The sequence below is a fragment of the Leguminivora glycinivorella genome, chromosome 25 (assembly GCF_023078275.1).
Source record: "Leguminivora glycinivorella isolate SPB_JAAS2020 chromosome 25, LegGlyc_1.1, whole genome shotgun sequence".
Lineage (NCBI taxonomy): Eukaryota > Metazoa > Arthropoda > Insecta > Lepidoptera > Tortricidae > Leguminivora > Leguminivora glycinivorella.
In genome coordinates, this window is record NC_062995.1 from 8,190,674 (window position 1) to 8,207,286 (window position 16,613).

Below are 16,613 nucleotides of genomic sequence, written 5' to 3' on the forward strand. Positions count from 1 at the left end.
ATATTTTAACACCTTTAATTTAGACGCAATTTTTATGTGTAATTTTAATGCCAGTATAAAATTCTTATTTTCAATACTTGTACATTAAAAAAGCATTTAAGTTTTTCTAGGCTTGCATGGAAAATCCTGAAATAAATGAAAGGAATACAAAATGGTCAATATGCGAATTAATCGTTGCAGATTGGTGGTAGTGTTATTAAGTAAGTTTAAGAGAAGAAAGGTAAGGTCACCGGCATAAATAAGTGATGATTTCTGTACCTTGTCACATTAACATCTTGTTTGAAATGCCATACGAAATCGTCAAATGATTCAAAGCGACAAGGTACAGAAATCATTTATGCCGGTGACTGTACTTTTCACAGCACCATTTCGGAAAGGGTCTTTTTTACCGCAGTAGCTTAATGGCATTTTTACGACACGTAACGAAAACGAAACGCCACGAAAGGTAGTCTGGCTCTGTCGCGCCTTTAGATGTCATATATACCATAGAACAAGCAAACGTATCTACTTAGCGTGTCAAATGAACTCAGTGAAATCCACTGAGTTGTCGGATTATGCGACGTTCTTGCCAATGTCACTTCTTCCTATTCGCAGTTCTGGACAATCTGCATTCTACGCAATTAGTATTTCACCTCATTCGCTATTGTGCACAGTTATTACTTGTGAACAGTGGCGATTCTTCCTGTTCGCAATTCTGCACATTCTGAATTGCACACAGTAGTTTTTGACCTCATGCGCTATTATGTGCAGTCATTATTTGTGTACAATAGCGATTCTTCCTGTTCGCAATTTTGCACAATCTAAGTTCCACACAACAGGTATTTCGCCTCATTCGCTACTGTGCACAGCCATTATTTGTGTACAGAATAGTTTCTTCCTATTCTCAATTCTACGCAAACCGAATTCGACGCAATAGGTATTTCACCTCATTCGTTATTGTGCACAGTCATTATTTGTATAGAGTATAGTTTCTTCCTATTCGCAATTCTACGCAATTCGAATTCCGCACAATAGGTATTTCGCCTCATGCGCTATTGTGCACAGTCATTACTTGTGTACAATATACTTTCTTCCTATTCACAAATGTACGCAATCTAAATTCGACCCAATAGTATTTCACCTCATTCGATTTTATGCACAGTCATTACTTGTGTACAAGCGAGGCGCACTAGAGTAGGCAAAGCTCCAAATAGCATTATTAACATTAAGTATACCGTTATACACATTCAGCAAAAATAATATTTAGGTGTGAGATGGCGTTCTTACAGGCACTGTATTCAATTTTGAGACCCAATTTCAAAATAAAAGAAATCTAACCAGTCACCATATCAATATCTTGTAAACAAAATGTTAAAATCAAACCTTTGCTGACTATAGGTATAGGCCAATATTTACTAAATAATTACAAATGTAGTGCGAAAAGCGTTTCCTTCATATTTTTCGTGAAAAGTTCGTATTTGTCATGCTATAATAGTTTACATCGTGACATTTGATGAAGTAAATAGAACTGCTGATAATAGATCAGAGCGAAACTCCTCAGCGACGTACTGATCATGTAAGGAGATTTCTGCGTTTCTATGTGTGCGTGTTTGCGGGGATTGAGGAAGCTGAGATTATGCAGAACGAGATTGTATAGAAGTAATGACTGTGCATAAAATCAAATGAGGTGAAATACTATAGAGTCGAATTCAGATTGTGTAGAATTGCGAATAGGAAGAAACTATACTGTACACAAATAATGACTGTGCACAATAGCGCATGAGGCGAAATACCTATTGTGTGGAATTCGGATTGCGTAGAATTGTGAATAGGAAGAAACTATACTGTATACAAATAATGACTGTGCACAATAACGAATGAGGTGAAATACCTATTGCGTCGAATTCGGATTGCGTAGAATTGAGAATAGGAAGAAACTATTCTGTACACAAATAATGGCTGTGCACAGTAGCGAATGAGGCGAAATACCTGTTGTGTGGAACTTAGATTGTGCAAAATTGCGAACAGGAAGAATCGCTATTGTACACAAATAATGACTGTACATAATAGCGCATGAGGTCAAAAACTACTGTGTGCAATTCAGAATGTGCAGAATTGCGAACAGAAAGAATCGCCACTGTTCACAAGTAATAACTGTGCACAATAGCGATTGAGGTGAAATACTAATTGCGTAGAATTTAGATTGTCCAGAATTGCGAATAGGAAGAAGTGACATTGGCAAGAACGTTGCATAATCCTGTCCGTCTTTACTCGCAGCTTGCAGCTTTCGGGCGTCAATTTTTGTAAGTTGAAGTCAACCAAAACATAAAAAATGCCTCGTTACGTGATATTCAATTGCAACAACACAAAAATTATGAACAATCAAGAGCCTGAGACATATTTAAAATTACAGGCAAGAATCAACTTCAGTACAAAATTTGACACGCTCGGCCCCTATACAAATACATATATGAATTTGTTTCTTCTATCTAAATTGAGTTCTGTGGTCGCGCCAATACGTAAGAGCGATAGAGATAGATATCTACGAGCGTTTCGTTTAGTGAGCGTTTGTGCCATTCGGCTACGAACGCTGTGGAGGGAGCAAAGGGGCACTTTATCTGCTCAAGGACTTTATGTTGCCAGTATAAAATATTAACGCAACGAAAATAGTTTTCATAAAAAAAACTACAGGGTGTGATGTAAAGCCCCGCGTTTATAATTTCTTGACTTATGAGCATAGAGGAGCAAGGAAAGAGTTGTCACTCCATACATCAGTTAACGCAAGTTATATGTAGTGACATCTAGCGTCAACCACGCGTCAATCAAATCTAGCGCAAATTATCAGTACCACTACTCGACACTAGGTGTCAACAGTGTCGCGCCTGCTAAAAATTTAATATTCAAACAGTTCACAACTTATATTACAAGCAGAAGGAATTGAAAACAGAGTACTGATTAATACTATTGTAATATTAGCTAACACATGTTGAGCATTAGACATTAGACTTTTCGTTCGTCGCGACATCTATCGACAAGTACTGATAATTTACACTAGTTGACGCGCGTTTGACGATAGATGTCACTACAAATAACTTACATTTACTGATGTACCTATGGAGTTACAACTCTTTCCTTACTAATATATTAATCTATACTTATGAGCCTAAAAACGGTTCAATACCTAATATCTTTTCACCACACCAACTGGTAAAAGTTCTCTTTGCTATTCGAAAACAGACAGCAAAATTGCATTTTATCCACATGAGGGCAAAGTAATTTCATACAAAATTTTTACTTGATGTTTGTAGCTGGCTTATAGAATTTACCTATAACTGATGATTTTAATCATAAATATTGAATAAATTGGTGGATTTCATTTAGTTTGATATTTTACAGTTATTTTGTTCGTGTTGGTGTGGTGAAACTGTTGTGTTTCACTCGGTGGCAAAGTTTGTTTAACCTTCGTGCCTTTAAACACTCACTACGCTCAAGATTCCACTTCTCGAACAATTCGCTACGCTCGCGGTTCAATATTGGAATCTTTCGCTTGCTCGGGTATCTATATTGGCATGTGCGGTTAAACAACAGCTTTGCCCCCTTGTAAAAGAAATAAGTAACTATTTAATTGTTATGAGCAAGTGTGTTGAAATAGTTATTTGTTATACAAGGGTGCAAAATTGTATTTTAACGCCGAGTGTGAAATTGAAAAACAAGCACGTGAAGGGTTTGGAGAGTTTTTCAACACATGAGAAGTAAAATACATTTGCACCCGAGTGTAACACAAAACTTTTCCCCTCACTATGGCGAGGAAAGTACGAGTACAACGCAAAAAACGCGTTTATCACTGCTTCTAGTAGTTCCACAGGTGGTAAGTCATCTTTATCACTAGATTCACCTACTTTTCTAAATTTGCAAGCAGAAAATTTGACTATATTCAAGGGTAAAATACTTTATCCACTAGTGGATAAAATGCATTTTTACCCGCTGGCATTAAAGGATAAAACACGTGTTTCCGAGCTAGTGAGGGGAAAAAGTTATTAGGTAGGTACAATATGATTTCAGTTCTGTTCCTGGACTTCCTGGTCCAACTTGCGTGGGCGCAGGGCACATGGAATGACTTCTTTGACCAGAAGACCAACTCTCTAGACGACGTTCGACACATACAGCGGCTAGGTGAACTGATGCAAAGTTTCCTCACACGGGCAGATGTACGGTATGTAGGTAACACAATACATCCATACTAATATTATAAATGGGAAAGTGTGTGTCTGTTTGTTTGTCCGTCTTTCACGGCAAAACGGAGTGACGAATTGACGTGATTTTTTAGGTGGAGATAGTTGAAGGGTTGGAGAGTGACATAGGCTACTTTTTGTCTCTTTCTAACGCGAGCGAAGCCGCGGGCAAGAGCTAGTAGTAGCATAAAGGAATCAGTAAATGCAAGTTATTTGTAGTGACATCTAGCGTCAATCACGCGTCAAATAGTGTAAATTATGTACCACTACTCGACACTAGGTGCCAACAGTGCTGCGTCTGCCAACAATGTAATATTAAAACAGTTCACAACTTATATTATGTACAAGCAGAAGGAATTGAAAACAGAGTAAGACTGATACTATTGTAATATTAGCTAAAAATTGTTGAGCTTGACTTTTTGTTCGTCGCGACATCTATTGACAAGTGTAGCAATACTGAAAATTTACGCTAGTTGATGCGTGGATGACGCTAGATGTCACTACAAAGAACTTGCATTTACTGATGTATGCTCTTTCCTTACATATCCTCTATAGTTTCATTACAAAATGACCTCTATTATTATTTACAAGCTTTTATTTAACTTGTAACAGACGGTACAGTGCGTGTTTCGCGTAACGTCACACCTAGGTACAATTTTTACTTAGAAGTGACGTAACAAGCCCCCACTCCGGAACTTTGATGCTCTATATCTTTGTATTTTTTCATTAATTACAAAAAGCGAAAAATATGTGTTCAGTATTTTTATTTTTGGATGATCTAACTGACGGGCTAAACAGAATGCCATTTTTTTTATGTAGTCGCTAGTCGTCATCCCTGTTTGGAGGAATTTAAGGGAGTCCTTTGCGCACCAGTGGGACAATATGGGCTCTCAATAATAACACTTTTTTTACAGGTGGAAAGAACTAATACCAATACATACAAGATTAATCGAAACAAGCCGAGATCAGCCGAGAGCGTTCGAGAAGGGTTATATAATGGGGGACATTGTTGAGTGGTAAGGGCTTATTATTTATTTATTCCCCTCATAGCTTGAAACACTTTTGTCCTTTAATGCCCGGGTTAAACGCATTTTATCCACTAGTGGGTTTATATGACCTTGAATAAAGTGGTGACTGATTTAAAATTGATAAAAGTAGGTGAATCTAGTGATAAAGATGATTTACCACCTGTGGAACTACTGGAAGCAGACGAAGCAGTGATAAACGCATATGCGGTTAGTTTCCTCGCTATAGTAGGCGAAAGGCTTTACACTGGGTGCAATGTATTTTCTTTTCGTGTTTAAAAAACTCCAAGTTCAGGATTCTATTCTCGAAACTCGCTTTAGCTCGTGGTTCAACTATAGAATCCTTTCTGCTCGTTTTTCAATTCCACACTCGGCGTTAAAATACAGCGTGATTGTATGTATGTTATGTAAATAACTATTAAATAAGTTACACAGCACAACAGTAAAACCAAGGCATGTGTAAAACTAAAAAATAAAAATAATACGTATAGCACATAAATAGTAAAAATCAGACTCAATTTTGAAGCAGATATATCTTTATCTTTAAACGATTGAGGTGTGCACACATATGTAAATCACGTGACAATGCAATATTATGGGATCATGGAGCTGATCTGACGATGGAGCAGAAAGGTAGCCATAGGAAAACTCTATATTGAAATGTATCCCCGTCGAGCAACGGGTTTTTAGTTTTTAGGAACGTCACGGAGAGCAGTAGATGACTGTTGAAAGAAAAGTAAAGTCCGCGATTAAAGCTTGTGCCAAAATAGTACATTACGATACAAGTGCGTAAAAAAGGAAGGTCGAAACGAGTGGCGATAAATTAAAACACGACCGAGGGAGTGTTTTAAATCGACACGAGTTTACGAATTTCCTTTTCGCACGTGTATCGTACGACGTCTTTCAGTACAGATGGCCCTCCGAAGTTTCGACCTGACAAGAAATGAACCACTTCTCGCACTAGTGCGTAAAAAAAACAACATCTGTACTGAAAATGTTTTTTTTAATACAGTTGCTCAAAAAGTGCCCGTTTTTTGGCTGTTTAGCGTGCGAGAAGTTGTATTTTACGAACTAGTGCGTAAAAAGTATATACGTTCCATTTTACGACTACTTACCGAGCTGTTTTCATATTAGTCTAGTTTACTAAGACAGAATAAAACTATAAACATACTATTAAGTGATTAATATTTAAAACGTTAATATTTCATATGTAATTGTTTACTTTTAGTCATACTAAACATAATTTATAAAATGGTTTATACTTTGAAAAATCGGTCATAATGAGTCGTGTAAACAGAACATGATTGGAACGAAACGCGTCTTCTACTGTCAAAGTAGAGGCGTCTACCATGTTTTAACTTAATGCACGTTCAAAAAACCTCAATATGTTACGCGATTTGTCATAATTATTTTACGTTATTTGCAATACGTCGGGGCATAAATGGATCGATTAAATTAAAATGTAGTTGTACATTAAACAATCGTCCCAAATCGTAAATGTTTATGTTTTTATGGCACCCATGAAATCAATTATGTTAGATGAATAGCAAACTCGAAAATATGCACGCAAGTTTAAAAGCTTCAAAAATACGCCTTTGAATTGTCAAATAATCCGTCAATGTCCATGGGAAAATTGATAGTTCGGATTGTTTTATTTCGTTGTAAGTAGTAGTGTTTTTTCGCAACTGTATTAAAAAACGTCGTTCGTCACACGTGCGAGAATGTCATTCTTCACTCGTCCCGAGATTTGCCACTCGCGTGCCGCTCGTGGCAAAATGTCTCGGGACTCGTGAAGTAATGACATACTTCTCGCACTTATAACGAAATGTACTATTTTGCGAAAAAATTTATTTATTAAATAAAATCTTGGCATAAAACTGCCTTAAATCCTTTTTTTTTTGACGGAGTGGGAATGCTGTTGCGCACGCTGTGTGGGACTCGCCGTTGCTTTCCCTTCTCCTGGCGAGAAGGGGAGAAACGGCCCTACCCACTAAACCCACTCCGGCGTTTCACCCTCTTTTCCGTTGTGAGAGCGCACTGTGCCTTAAATACCTACTCTTAAAGTTACAGGAAAGCGGTCGTATTCACTCACAAGCAGCTGGTTAGTAGCCGGTACGTAGAGTCGGAGAGGATCCGGTACATGACGTTTGTCCAACACGCGTACATCAAGATGTACCATCTGACGCATATGATGCATGAGGTCGACCCCAAATTTAAGGCTGACAACACAGGTAGGTGTTTATTTAGTGTCTACCAAAGACTTAAGCTCGGAACACACTACGCGGACGTCCGTCGTAAAACGACCGCGACCGCGACCTATCTGCACGGAAAAAAACTTGCGAGCATTTCGATTGACGTTCAAACTGACACTGACAAGACACGACAGATCTGAACTGTCAGATTGCATATGTGTATTTTTTTTAAGATTATCCGAATTTTTACGACGGACGTCCGTCGTAGTGTGTTCCTAGCTTTATACAGAGTGGGGCCTGTAAAGCTAGGAACACACTACGCGGACGTCCGTCGTAAATCGACCGCGGACGGGAATCTGGACAATGGAAATACACATAACCGTGCAAACTATCGGTCGACGGACGCGGACGTGGCCTTGAGCGCACGGACGTCCGATCGAAATCTGGCTCTCTGGATGTTTTGTTCCGTGCACACTGATAGGTCGCGGTCGCGGTCGTTTTACGACGGACGTCCGCGTAGTATGTTCCCAGCTTTACAAAGGCGAAGAATTGAACTGTAGGCTATTCTCCTTATACTGATCAGCATTTGTTGTGACTTTTAAAAATTATGAAGTCTTTAAATTTTTAATTTTTTATACAAAATAAATATTAGCTTCAATGTACGCCATTATTGTTGTCATTGACGTTGTCTGTCACACTTAAGACTTAACAGAATTCGCAATCATTACCTCTTAGAAAAAACTTTCAAGGGTGATAAAAATCAAAATACAAGTTATTTTTAAAAGTCGCCGAACAAATGTTAATCAGTATAAGGAGAATAGCCTAGAGTTCAATTCTTCGCCTTTGTTACAGGCCCCACTCTGTATAAATCCGTATAGACCAATAAAGTCTAAGAAACAGTCTTTGTTATTCGCTCACGGTTCGTGAGCGTTTCGTGAAGCTTTTGTGCATTCGGCTACGTTAAATTTTCTGCAGGTTTTACGGAGAAAACGAAACATGTATCTTAGACAAACAGAAATAGATTTTTAGGGTTCCGTAGTCAACTAGGAACCCTTATAGTTTCGCCATGTCTGTCTGTCCGTCCGCCCGTCCGTCCGCGGATAATCTCAGTGACCGTTAGCACTAGAAAGCTGAAATTTGATACCAATATGTATATTGTAGGTATATCAATCACGCCGACAAATTGGTAAAATAAAAAGTGGAAAAAAGTGCTTTGTTAGGGTACCCCCCCTACATGTAAATTGGGGACAGATTTTTTTTTCATCCCAACCCCAACGTGTGTTATATTGTTGGATAGGTATTTAAAAATGAATAAGGGTTTACTAAAATCGCTTTTTGATAATATTAATATTTCCGGAAATAATCGCTGCTAAAGGAAAAAAAAGTGCCCCCCCTCTAACTTTTGAACCACATGTTTAAAAAATATGAAAAAAATCACGAAAGTAGAACTTTTTAAACACTTTCTAGGAAAATTGTTTTGAACTTGATTGGTTTAGTAGTTTTCGAAAAAAATACGGAAAACTACGGAACCTTACACTGAGCGTGGCCCGACACGCTCTTGGGGGTTTTTAATATTTGTTCCTCCATTTCGTTTACAGGTCAAATCAGCTTAGACTACTTGAACAGAATGTTCCAGTCCAGGTCGCCGTCACACTACAACACATCTGGCTTCGAATACACTAACGAGTTGAATGCGATAAGAGAAGCCCGAGTAAAGGAGAGAAGAAAGAAGGTTATTCAGGAGAAGAAAATACGACAGTGGGAGGTAGACACTTTGAACAAGGTTCATCCGGGGACTATTAAGACTACGACTAACTGGTGGCCTATCGCCTACGGTTGGGACATTGACTATTATTGGTAACCCGTTACTGGTAACCCGTTACTGGTAACGTCTTCGTTGACTTCTAAAGTCTGTGTATTCCTAACCGCATTTCTAATAAAATTTCTGCAGTGTTTTCGGATTTTTACTACGACACACAGTGGCCTCAGGCCTGTGACTGTGGCCTATAGATTTTACTAGTAACCCATTACTGACATACTGACCCATTATTAACTATTACTAGTAACCCATTATTGATAATGGTAACCCCATCCACTGCTACGTTGACTTCTAGAATCTGTGTATTATTCCTGACCGCGTTTGTAATAACTTTTCTGCAGTTCTTTCAAAGGTTTTCTGATATTTGTTAACAGACCGACGTTATAAAAATTAACCCTATTCAGGGTTCATGTCGAAATTTAATTTAATATTACCTTAGAGGAAGAAGTAAGGAAAGAGTTGTAAATCAATATATCAGTAAATGCAAGTTATTTGTAGTGACATCTAGCGTCCTAAATTATCAGTACTGCTACTTGTCAATAGATGTCGCGACGAACAAAAAGTCTAATGCTCAACAATTTTTAGCTAATATTACATTAGTATTAATCAGTACTCTGTTTTCAATTCCTTCTGCTTGTAATATAAGTTGTAAACTGTTTATATAATACACTAAAGAGTTGAATGCGATGAGAGAAGCCAGAGTGAAGGAGAGAAGAAAGAAGGTTATTCAGGAGAAGAAAATACGGCAGTGGGAGGTAGACACTTTGAACAAAGATCACCCGGGGACTATTAAGACTACGACTAACTGGTGGCCTATCGCCTACGGTTGGGACATTGACTATTATTGGTAACCCGTTACTGGTAACCCATTACCTACTGGTAACCTCTCCGTTGACTTCTAAAGTCTGTGTATTCCTAACCGCATTTCTAATAAAATTTCTGCAGTGTTTTCGGATTTTTACTATTTTTACTACGACACACAGTGGCCTCAGGTCTGTGACTGTGGCCTATAGATTTTACTAGTAACCCATTACTGACCCATTATTAACTGTTACTACTTACTAGTAACCCATTATTGATAATGGTAACCCCATCCACTGCTACGTTGACTTCTAGAGTCTGTGTATTATTCCTGACCGCGTTTGTAATAACTTTTCTGCAGTGTTTTCGGATTTTTACTACGACACACGGTGGCCTGTGGTCTATGGATTTTACTAGTAACCCATTACTGACCCATTTTGGCTAACCCACCATGGCTGGCTTTACATATGGCGCCATTTGTAAATCCAGACCGGAAATATATGACTACGCGCCATGTTGCGGAGTTTCATTAGAACTATTTTCTCCATACTATACTGAAATGTAATGGTTTAAAGATTATTTATTCCCATAAGAGTCTCTTGACAATAGTCACATATAACTCTCGTCTAGCTTTAAGGATGCATTTCTTAAATTTTGCGGGTTTCGCGTTCAATCGGGTGTAAGATTAACAGGTACTTAAAATTAAAATATAAACAATAATTACTTATTCGAAAGTTTAGTTTTAATATTAACATACCTATAGGTACAATAAGGTTTTGTGGTGGAGTGTGAGAGAGAAAGGATTGCCAGAGAAGTATGTGCGGCTTATTCAGGCGATGTATGCTAGAGCACAGAATATATAATAGTACAAGTAGAGCCAGTACTCATGTCACATCTGAAGCTACATATTTTTAAATTAAAGGAAAAATTCACACCTCCGGCAGGACTCGAACCTACTACATGTGGCTTTGCCGGAGCCATCGCTCTCACCAACAACATAGAGGAATAAGTAAGGGAAGAGTTGTAACTCAATACATCAATAAACGCAAGTTATTTGAAGTGACATGTAGCGTCATTCACGAGGCAATTAACGTAAATTATCTATACCACTACTTGACACTAGGTGTCAACAGTGTCGCGTCTGCCAAAAATGTAATATTAAAACAGTTTACAACTTATACATATTACAAGCAAAAGGAATTGAAAACAGAGTACTGATTAATACTATTGTAATATTAACTGAAAATTGTTGAGCATTATATTTTTTGGTCGTCGCGACATCTATTGACAAGTAGCAGTACTGATAATTTACGCTAGTTGAAGCGTGATTGACGCGTGGATGACGCTAGATGTCACTACAAATAACTTGCATTTACTGATGTATGGAGTTACAACGCCGATTTTGACCGTTCGATTTCGTGATTTTCGTTCAATAATATCTCCACTTATCGATTTAAATTCTACTAACAGAATCGAAAACGAGTGGTCATTACCACTAGATTAATTTCGTCTTTTTCAAAAATAGCATTTCGTCACTAGGCTTAGAATAAATTTAAAAGTGGAAAATGTCTGCCTTGGGTGAGACTTGAACTCACGGCCTCTGGATCGATACTCCAGCGCTCTGCCAACTGAGCCACCAAGACTTCAACCAAGCCAGCGAAAAAGCCAGAGGCCGTGAGTTCAAGTCTCACCCAAGGCAGACATTTTCCACTTTTAAATTTATTCTAAGCCTAGTGGCATCGATTGCAGACGTTTCTGCTAATCAGAAGTTTAAAATTTAGCATTTCGTCGTTTTCCAGAGATTTTCGAACGACGAATTCGTGTGTACGAAATTCAAAAATCGGTCGTCATAAATATACCTAGATATTTTTCTGGCACGAACCAAGTGACACTTGTGACTTCCTTCCTATATCAGTTCAGTTTTTAAAATTAAATGGCTTCAGTCCATTGGGACTATTTCGCCAGTGTCAAGGTGATATGAGCTAATATTAGTAATTTTTGTACAGTAAGTACGACATTGTACGGTGACTTAGCACTTGTAAATTGATAGCTAGATTTTACAAGAGCACGTGGACTACCGGCCGTTTACGACAAAAAAGAGGCTAAACGCGTTTCGAGAACAATTCTTCATCAGCTTCTCACTACACCATTAGTTTACTGCATAATAAGCTATCAATATTACACTTTAAACAACATTAATGAGTAAAAGAAAAATAAATTATTCACGACACGAAACCGCTAAGATGGCGTCCCAACCGGAAGTCCTCCTTCCTATATTTAGATCATCGGTAAGTTACATTGTAATATGTCATTAATTATTATATTTATGTCACTAATCAATTGCAGTGGCACTGAATCTTAAGTAGTTTCATGTGCTCTTCCTACCCGGTTTACTTGTATAATCGAAAGCTACAAGACATCTATGTGTGGTGTAGTGTATGCGCGTTCTTAGGCGGTCGCATTTTAATGTATGGGATGGTACGATCTTCTTATATTTAATCTATGGTACAAGTCATAAATTTTAGCGATCATCGAATCCAACACCGTCTAGTTCTCCGGACCATTTCTGGGGATAGTCCACACCGTCTCCGCTGGCCCATTTCCTTCGGTTGTCTGGCTTCCTGGTGTTGCCTCCAATCGCATCCTCCACGAGCGCTGCAGACACACATTACAAATTAAATACAAATATTACCATAGAGGAACGAGTAAGGGAAGAGTTGTAACTCCATACATTAGTAAATGCAAGTTATTTGTAGTGACATCTAGCGTCAATCACGCGTAAACTAGCGTAAATGATTAGTACTGCTACTTGTCAATAGATGTCGCGACGAGCAACAAGTCAAATGCTCAAAAATTTTTAGCTAATATTACAATAGTATTAATCAGTACTCTGTTTTCAATTCCATCTGCTTGTAATATGTAGTTGTGAACAGTTTTAATATTACATTTTTGGCAGACGCGACACTGTTGACACCTAGTACCGAGTAGTAGTACTGATAATATACGCTATTTGACGCGTGATTGACGCTAGATGTCACTACAAATAACTTACATTTACTGATGTATGAGTTACAACTCTTTCCTTACTTATTCCTCTATGCTTTGGCTAGTCTGTGGCCAAGAGTAAGCCTATTAGTAATTAAAAAAAGTATTTTACGTTCGGCTTTCGCCCCTTTGGGTATGGTGCCAAACTTGTTCAGCTGCTTCTCAATGAGTTTCCTGGCTTCGTCGTTCTCCATGCTCTCCGACCACGCCCTCTGCTCGAGTTTGAGAAGCTCCATTAGCATCAGGATCTCGTTGTAGTCGCTCACTGTCAAAAACCAACGCAAATCTTAGGGACTGCATGTGTTTAATCAAAAAATTTTATTGTTTTAATCAAAATTTACAATTTATTGGGGGTACCGTAAATTAGTGTTTCGCCAAACTGTGGACTGCGGAGCAATGTAGTGACGTCTAGCGTCAACATCGCGTCAACTAGCGTAAAAATAATTATTAATACTGCTACTTGTCAATAGATGTCGCGACGAACAAAAAGTCTAATGCTCAACAATTTTTAGTAATACAATAGTATTCATCAGTACTCTGTTTTCAATTCCTTCTGCTTGTAACATAAGTTGTAAACTGTTTTAATATTACATTTTTGGCAGACGCAGCACTTTTGGCACCTAGTGTAGTAGCTCGCATTTACTGATGTATGGATTACAACTGTTTCCTTATTTATTCCTCAATGCATAGCTTAAAATATCAAGTTAAAATTTGTATGAAATTACTTTGTAGATAAAAAGCAATTTTGCTATCCGTTTTCGAAGAATCAAGATGTGGAGAGAAAAAAGTATGTGTCATTAGGGAGGCTACTCACACATAACCTGATAAACAACGACGACGTCCCAATTCGGTGCCGAATCATTAAGGTCCTTTCCAAGCACGTATCGATTCACGCTCGCATATTGCTTGTACATATCGCACATGTGCTTGAAGCGCCGCAGTATGTCGTCATACAATGAGCCAGTTACGTAGTCGGATGAACTCTGGTAGTGGCGCTCTGTGCGTCTTATCATGTACATTTTCTGCTCCATGTCTGTAAATGTGTAAATACACAGAAATAAGTAACTTTGGTATGTCTGACATAGAGGAATATGTAGGGAAAGAGTTGTAACTCCATACATCAGTAAATGCAAGATATTTGTAGTGACATCTAGCGTCAATCACGCGACAAATAGCGTAAGTTATCAATACCACTTGACACTTGGTTTCAACAGTGTCGCGTCTGCCAAAAATTTAATATTAAAACAGTTTACAACTTATATTACAAGCAGAATAAAGGCATTGAAAACAGATTACTGATTAATACTATTGATTTGTAACACTTGTACTAATATGTATTCTGTGACATTAGCTAAAAATTTTTGAGCACTTTTTGTTGATACTTTTCGTTCGTCGCGACATCTTTTGACATTGACAAGTAGTAGTATTACTTGTTTGCTGATAATTTACGCTATATAACGAATGATTGACGCTAGATGTCACTACAAATCACTCGCATTTATTGATGTTTTGAGTTACAAATCTTTCCTTACTTATTCCTCTATGGTCGTGGTATGGTATAGTAACTCTAATTAGATAGATGCTCTTTCAAAGTTGAAAATTCCTTACAAAATGAGGCTTATGACCAATTTGGAATCTAAAATGGCGGCCATACACTTTGTGATAAAAGTAAAAAAAAAAAAAAATTAAATTATTTATTCAATAAAAGTGAACAGTTTACATAAAACTTTCCGCCAAACTGTAGAACAGTTTGTTGGCAGGAATAGGCTCCCTTTCATCACATTTACTGTTGTTTCTTAACCTTAGGTGCTAAAGTGTTAGTACAAGCATGTACAAGTTACAAACATAGTTAGTTACTTAATACTAATTACTTAATTATTTTATTTTATTTTAATTACGTAATTTTATTTACTAAAGTTGCTATCAGTTTCAAATTGTTTCAACATAAACTTTTTTAATTTTGATTTAAATACATTTTTGCTGGTGCTTTTTCTAATGCTTAATGGTATATTGTTATAAATCTTAGTCGTCATGGGTGTCATTGTTAGGTTTTCGGGGGTTTACACTCTTGTGGATAAAATGCAATTTTGATATCTGTTTTAAAAATTCTTTGATATTTGTTGTAATCAAGAGTAAGTGAAAGAGTTACTGAACTGATTGGTTAAAAAATAATAAATAAATATTATGGGTGGGACATTCTTACACAGATTGACTGAGTCCCACGGTAAGCCCAAGAAGGCTTGTGTTGCAGGTACTCAGACAACGATATATATAATATACAAATACTTATATAGATAGAAAACATCCATGACTCAGGAACAAATATCTGTGCTCAGCACACAAATTAATGCCCTTACCGGGATTCGAACCCGGGACCGCGGCGTAGCAGGCACGGTCACTACCCGCTAGGCCAGACCGGTCGTCATAAAAAATGTTTTGTCCCTTTCTGTCATGTTGAATTTTTGTGAGAAAGAGATAAAACACTTTTTACTTAATCAATTCAGAATTAACTTTTTTATGAATAAACGGGGTAAAGTATGCATTGTATTTAAGACAAAGTGAATTAAATAAACACAATAAGTCACCTTTGATGAAATCCGTCGACATTTTAATAATAATATCGGCGTCCTTAGCAGTTTTATTTTTCCGGTAATCAAGAAACCGAGCTTCGATGTTCATTGTTGTTGTAGCAGTTGTCTGACTTAACAAACACAATAGTACATTATGATACAAGCACAGTACAATTGCTAAAATTTCATTTTTGGCACAAGCTTTTATCACCGACTGTATAGTCTATCCTTTCTTTCAACAGGCATCTACTGCTCTCCGAGACGTTTCTAAAACCCCTTACTCGATGGGGATACGACGTTTCATAACAGAGTTTCTATGACCACCTTTCTGCTCCATCATCAGAACAGCTCCATGATACCACAATATTGCATTGTCACGTGATTTACATATGTGTTCAAAATTTCAGCTCAATCGGAAACCGGGAAGTGGGTCAAATTTAGCTTCTACCTTTTGACACAGATACATACTAACGTCTTTTGACACACATACATACTAACAAGGCAAGTCGAAATAAAAGCTTGTAATAATAAAGAGTTAATGTACGGTCGACTACAAAGAGATGTATACACTTTTTCACCTTGTTGCATTGTAATAACGTGAAAAAATGCATACATCTCTTTGTAGTCGACTGTAATATTATGTGAATTCAAAACCGTATTTATTTACTATGTTATGTATTCTTACCGTTTCCTTCTTGTTCTGAGCTTTAATCACAAGAGCACATGCCACTAAAACAAATCGATTATGATAAGCTAAAGGTACTAGTGCTCGACAGTGCACTAGTATTCGACAAGGACACTTGTCAAAGTGACAAGGTTTAAATTCGAATACAGAATAATATTCGTTGTTCAAATTTAACTTTTATGACTCTGACATAAAGTGCCCATACTTTCGCCTTTTGTTTTAAGCTCGTAGAGTGCGCCACTGTCGCAAGTTCTTGAACCCACAC

The 16,613-nt window shown here is 37.5% G+C and overlaps 2 protein-coding genes and 1 non-coding gene across 3 annotated transcripts; 1 reads left to right on the forward strand and 2 right to left on the reverse strand.

Moving 5' to 3' along the window:
- Positions 1-48: 48 nt before the first annotated feature.
- On the forward strand, positions 49-9,466 carry LOC125239452. Its single transcript, XM_048147061.1, has 5 exons — positions 49-200; positions 4,042-4,192; positions 5,126-5,227; positions 7,301-7,467; positions 9,027-9,466. The coding sequence occupies exons 1-5, from the start codon at positions 152-154 to the stop codon at positions 9,287-9,289; spliced, it is 732 nt and encodes a 243-aa protein (XP_048003018.1). The 5' UTR covers positions 49-151; the 3' UTR covers positions 9,290-9,466.
- A 2,152-nt stretch (positions 9,467-11,618) lies between these two features.
- On the reverse strand, positions 11,619-11,691 carry Trnad-auc. The gene has a single exon. It is a non-coding gene; the product is annotated as a tRNA-Asp (tRNA).
- An 805-nt stretch (positions 11,692-12,496) lies between these two features.
- Positions 12,497-16,395, reverse strand: LOC125239063. The gene is made up of 5 exons (XM_048146524.1): positions 16,349-16,395; positions 15,679-15,790; positions 13,908-14,126; positions 13,206-13,358; positions 12,497-12,703 (listed from the first exon to the last, which is right to left on the reverse strand). Exons 2-5 carry the CDS (start codon positions 15,770-15,772, stop codon positions 12,570-12,572), a joined length of 600 nt encoding a protein of 199 aa, XP_048002481.1. The 5' UTR covers positions 15,773-15,790; positions 16,349-16,395; the 3' UTR covers positions 12,497-12,569.
- Positions 16,396-16,613: the final 218 nt, after the last annotated feature.

What these genes read in the sequence shown, in the direction of transcription:
- LOC125239452 (XM_048147061.1), top strand. Translation starts at nt 152, where the DNA reads ATGGTCAATATGCGAATTAATCGTTGCAGATTGGTGGTAGTGTTATTA. An exon ending in ATTGGTGGTAGTGTTATTAA is followed by an intron (nt 201 to 4,041) that starts GTAAGTTTAAGA and finishes ATATGATTTCAG; the next exon opens with TTCTGTTCCTGGACTTCCTG. An exon ending in CTCACACGGGCAGATGTACG is followed by an intron (nt 4,193 to 5,125) that starts GTATGTAGGTAA and finishes CTTTTTTTACAG; the next exon opens with GTGGAAAGAACTAATACCAA.
- LOC125239063 (XM_048146524.1), bottom strand. Translation starts at nt 15,772, where the DNA reads ATGAACATCGAAGCTCGGTTTCTTGATTACCGGAAAAATAAAACTGCT. An exon ending in GTCGACGGATTTCATCAAAG is followed by an intron (nt 14,127 to 15,678) that starts GTGACTTATTGT and finishes ACACATTTACAG; the next exon opens with ACATGGAGCAGAAAATGTAC. An exon ending in CAAAGGGGCGAAAGCCGAAC is followed by an intron (nt 12,704 to 13,205) that starts GTAAAATACTTT and finishes GTGTGTCTGCAG; the next exon opens with CGCTCGTGGAGGATGCGATT.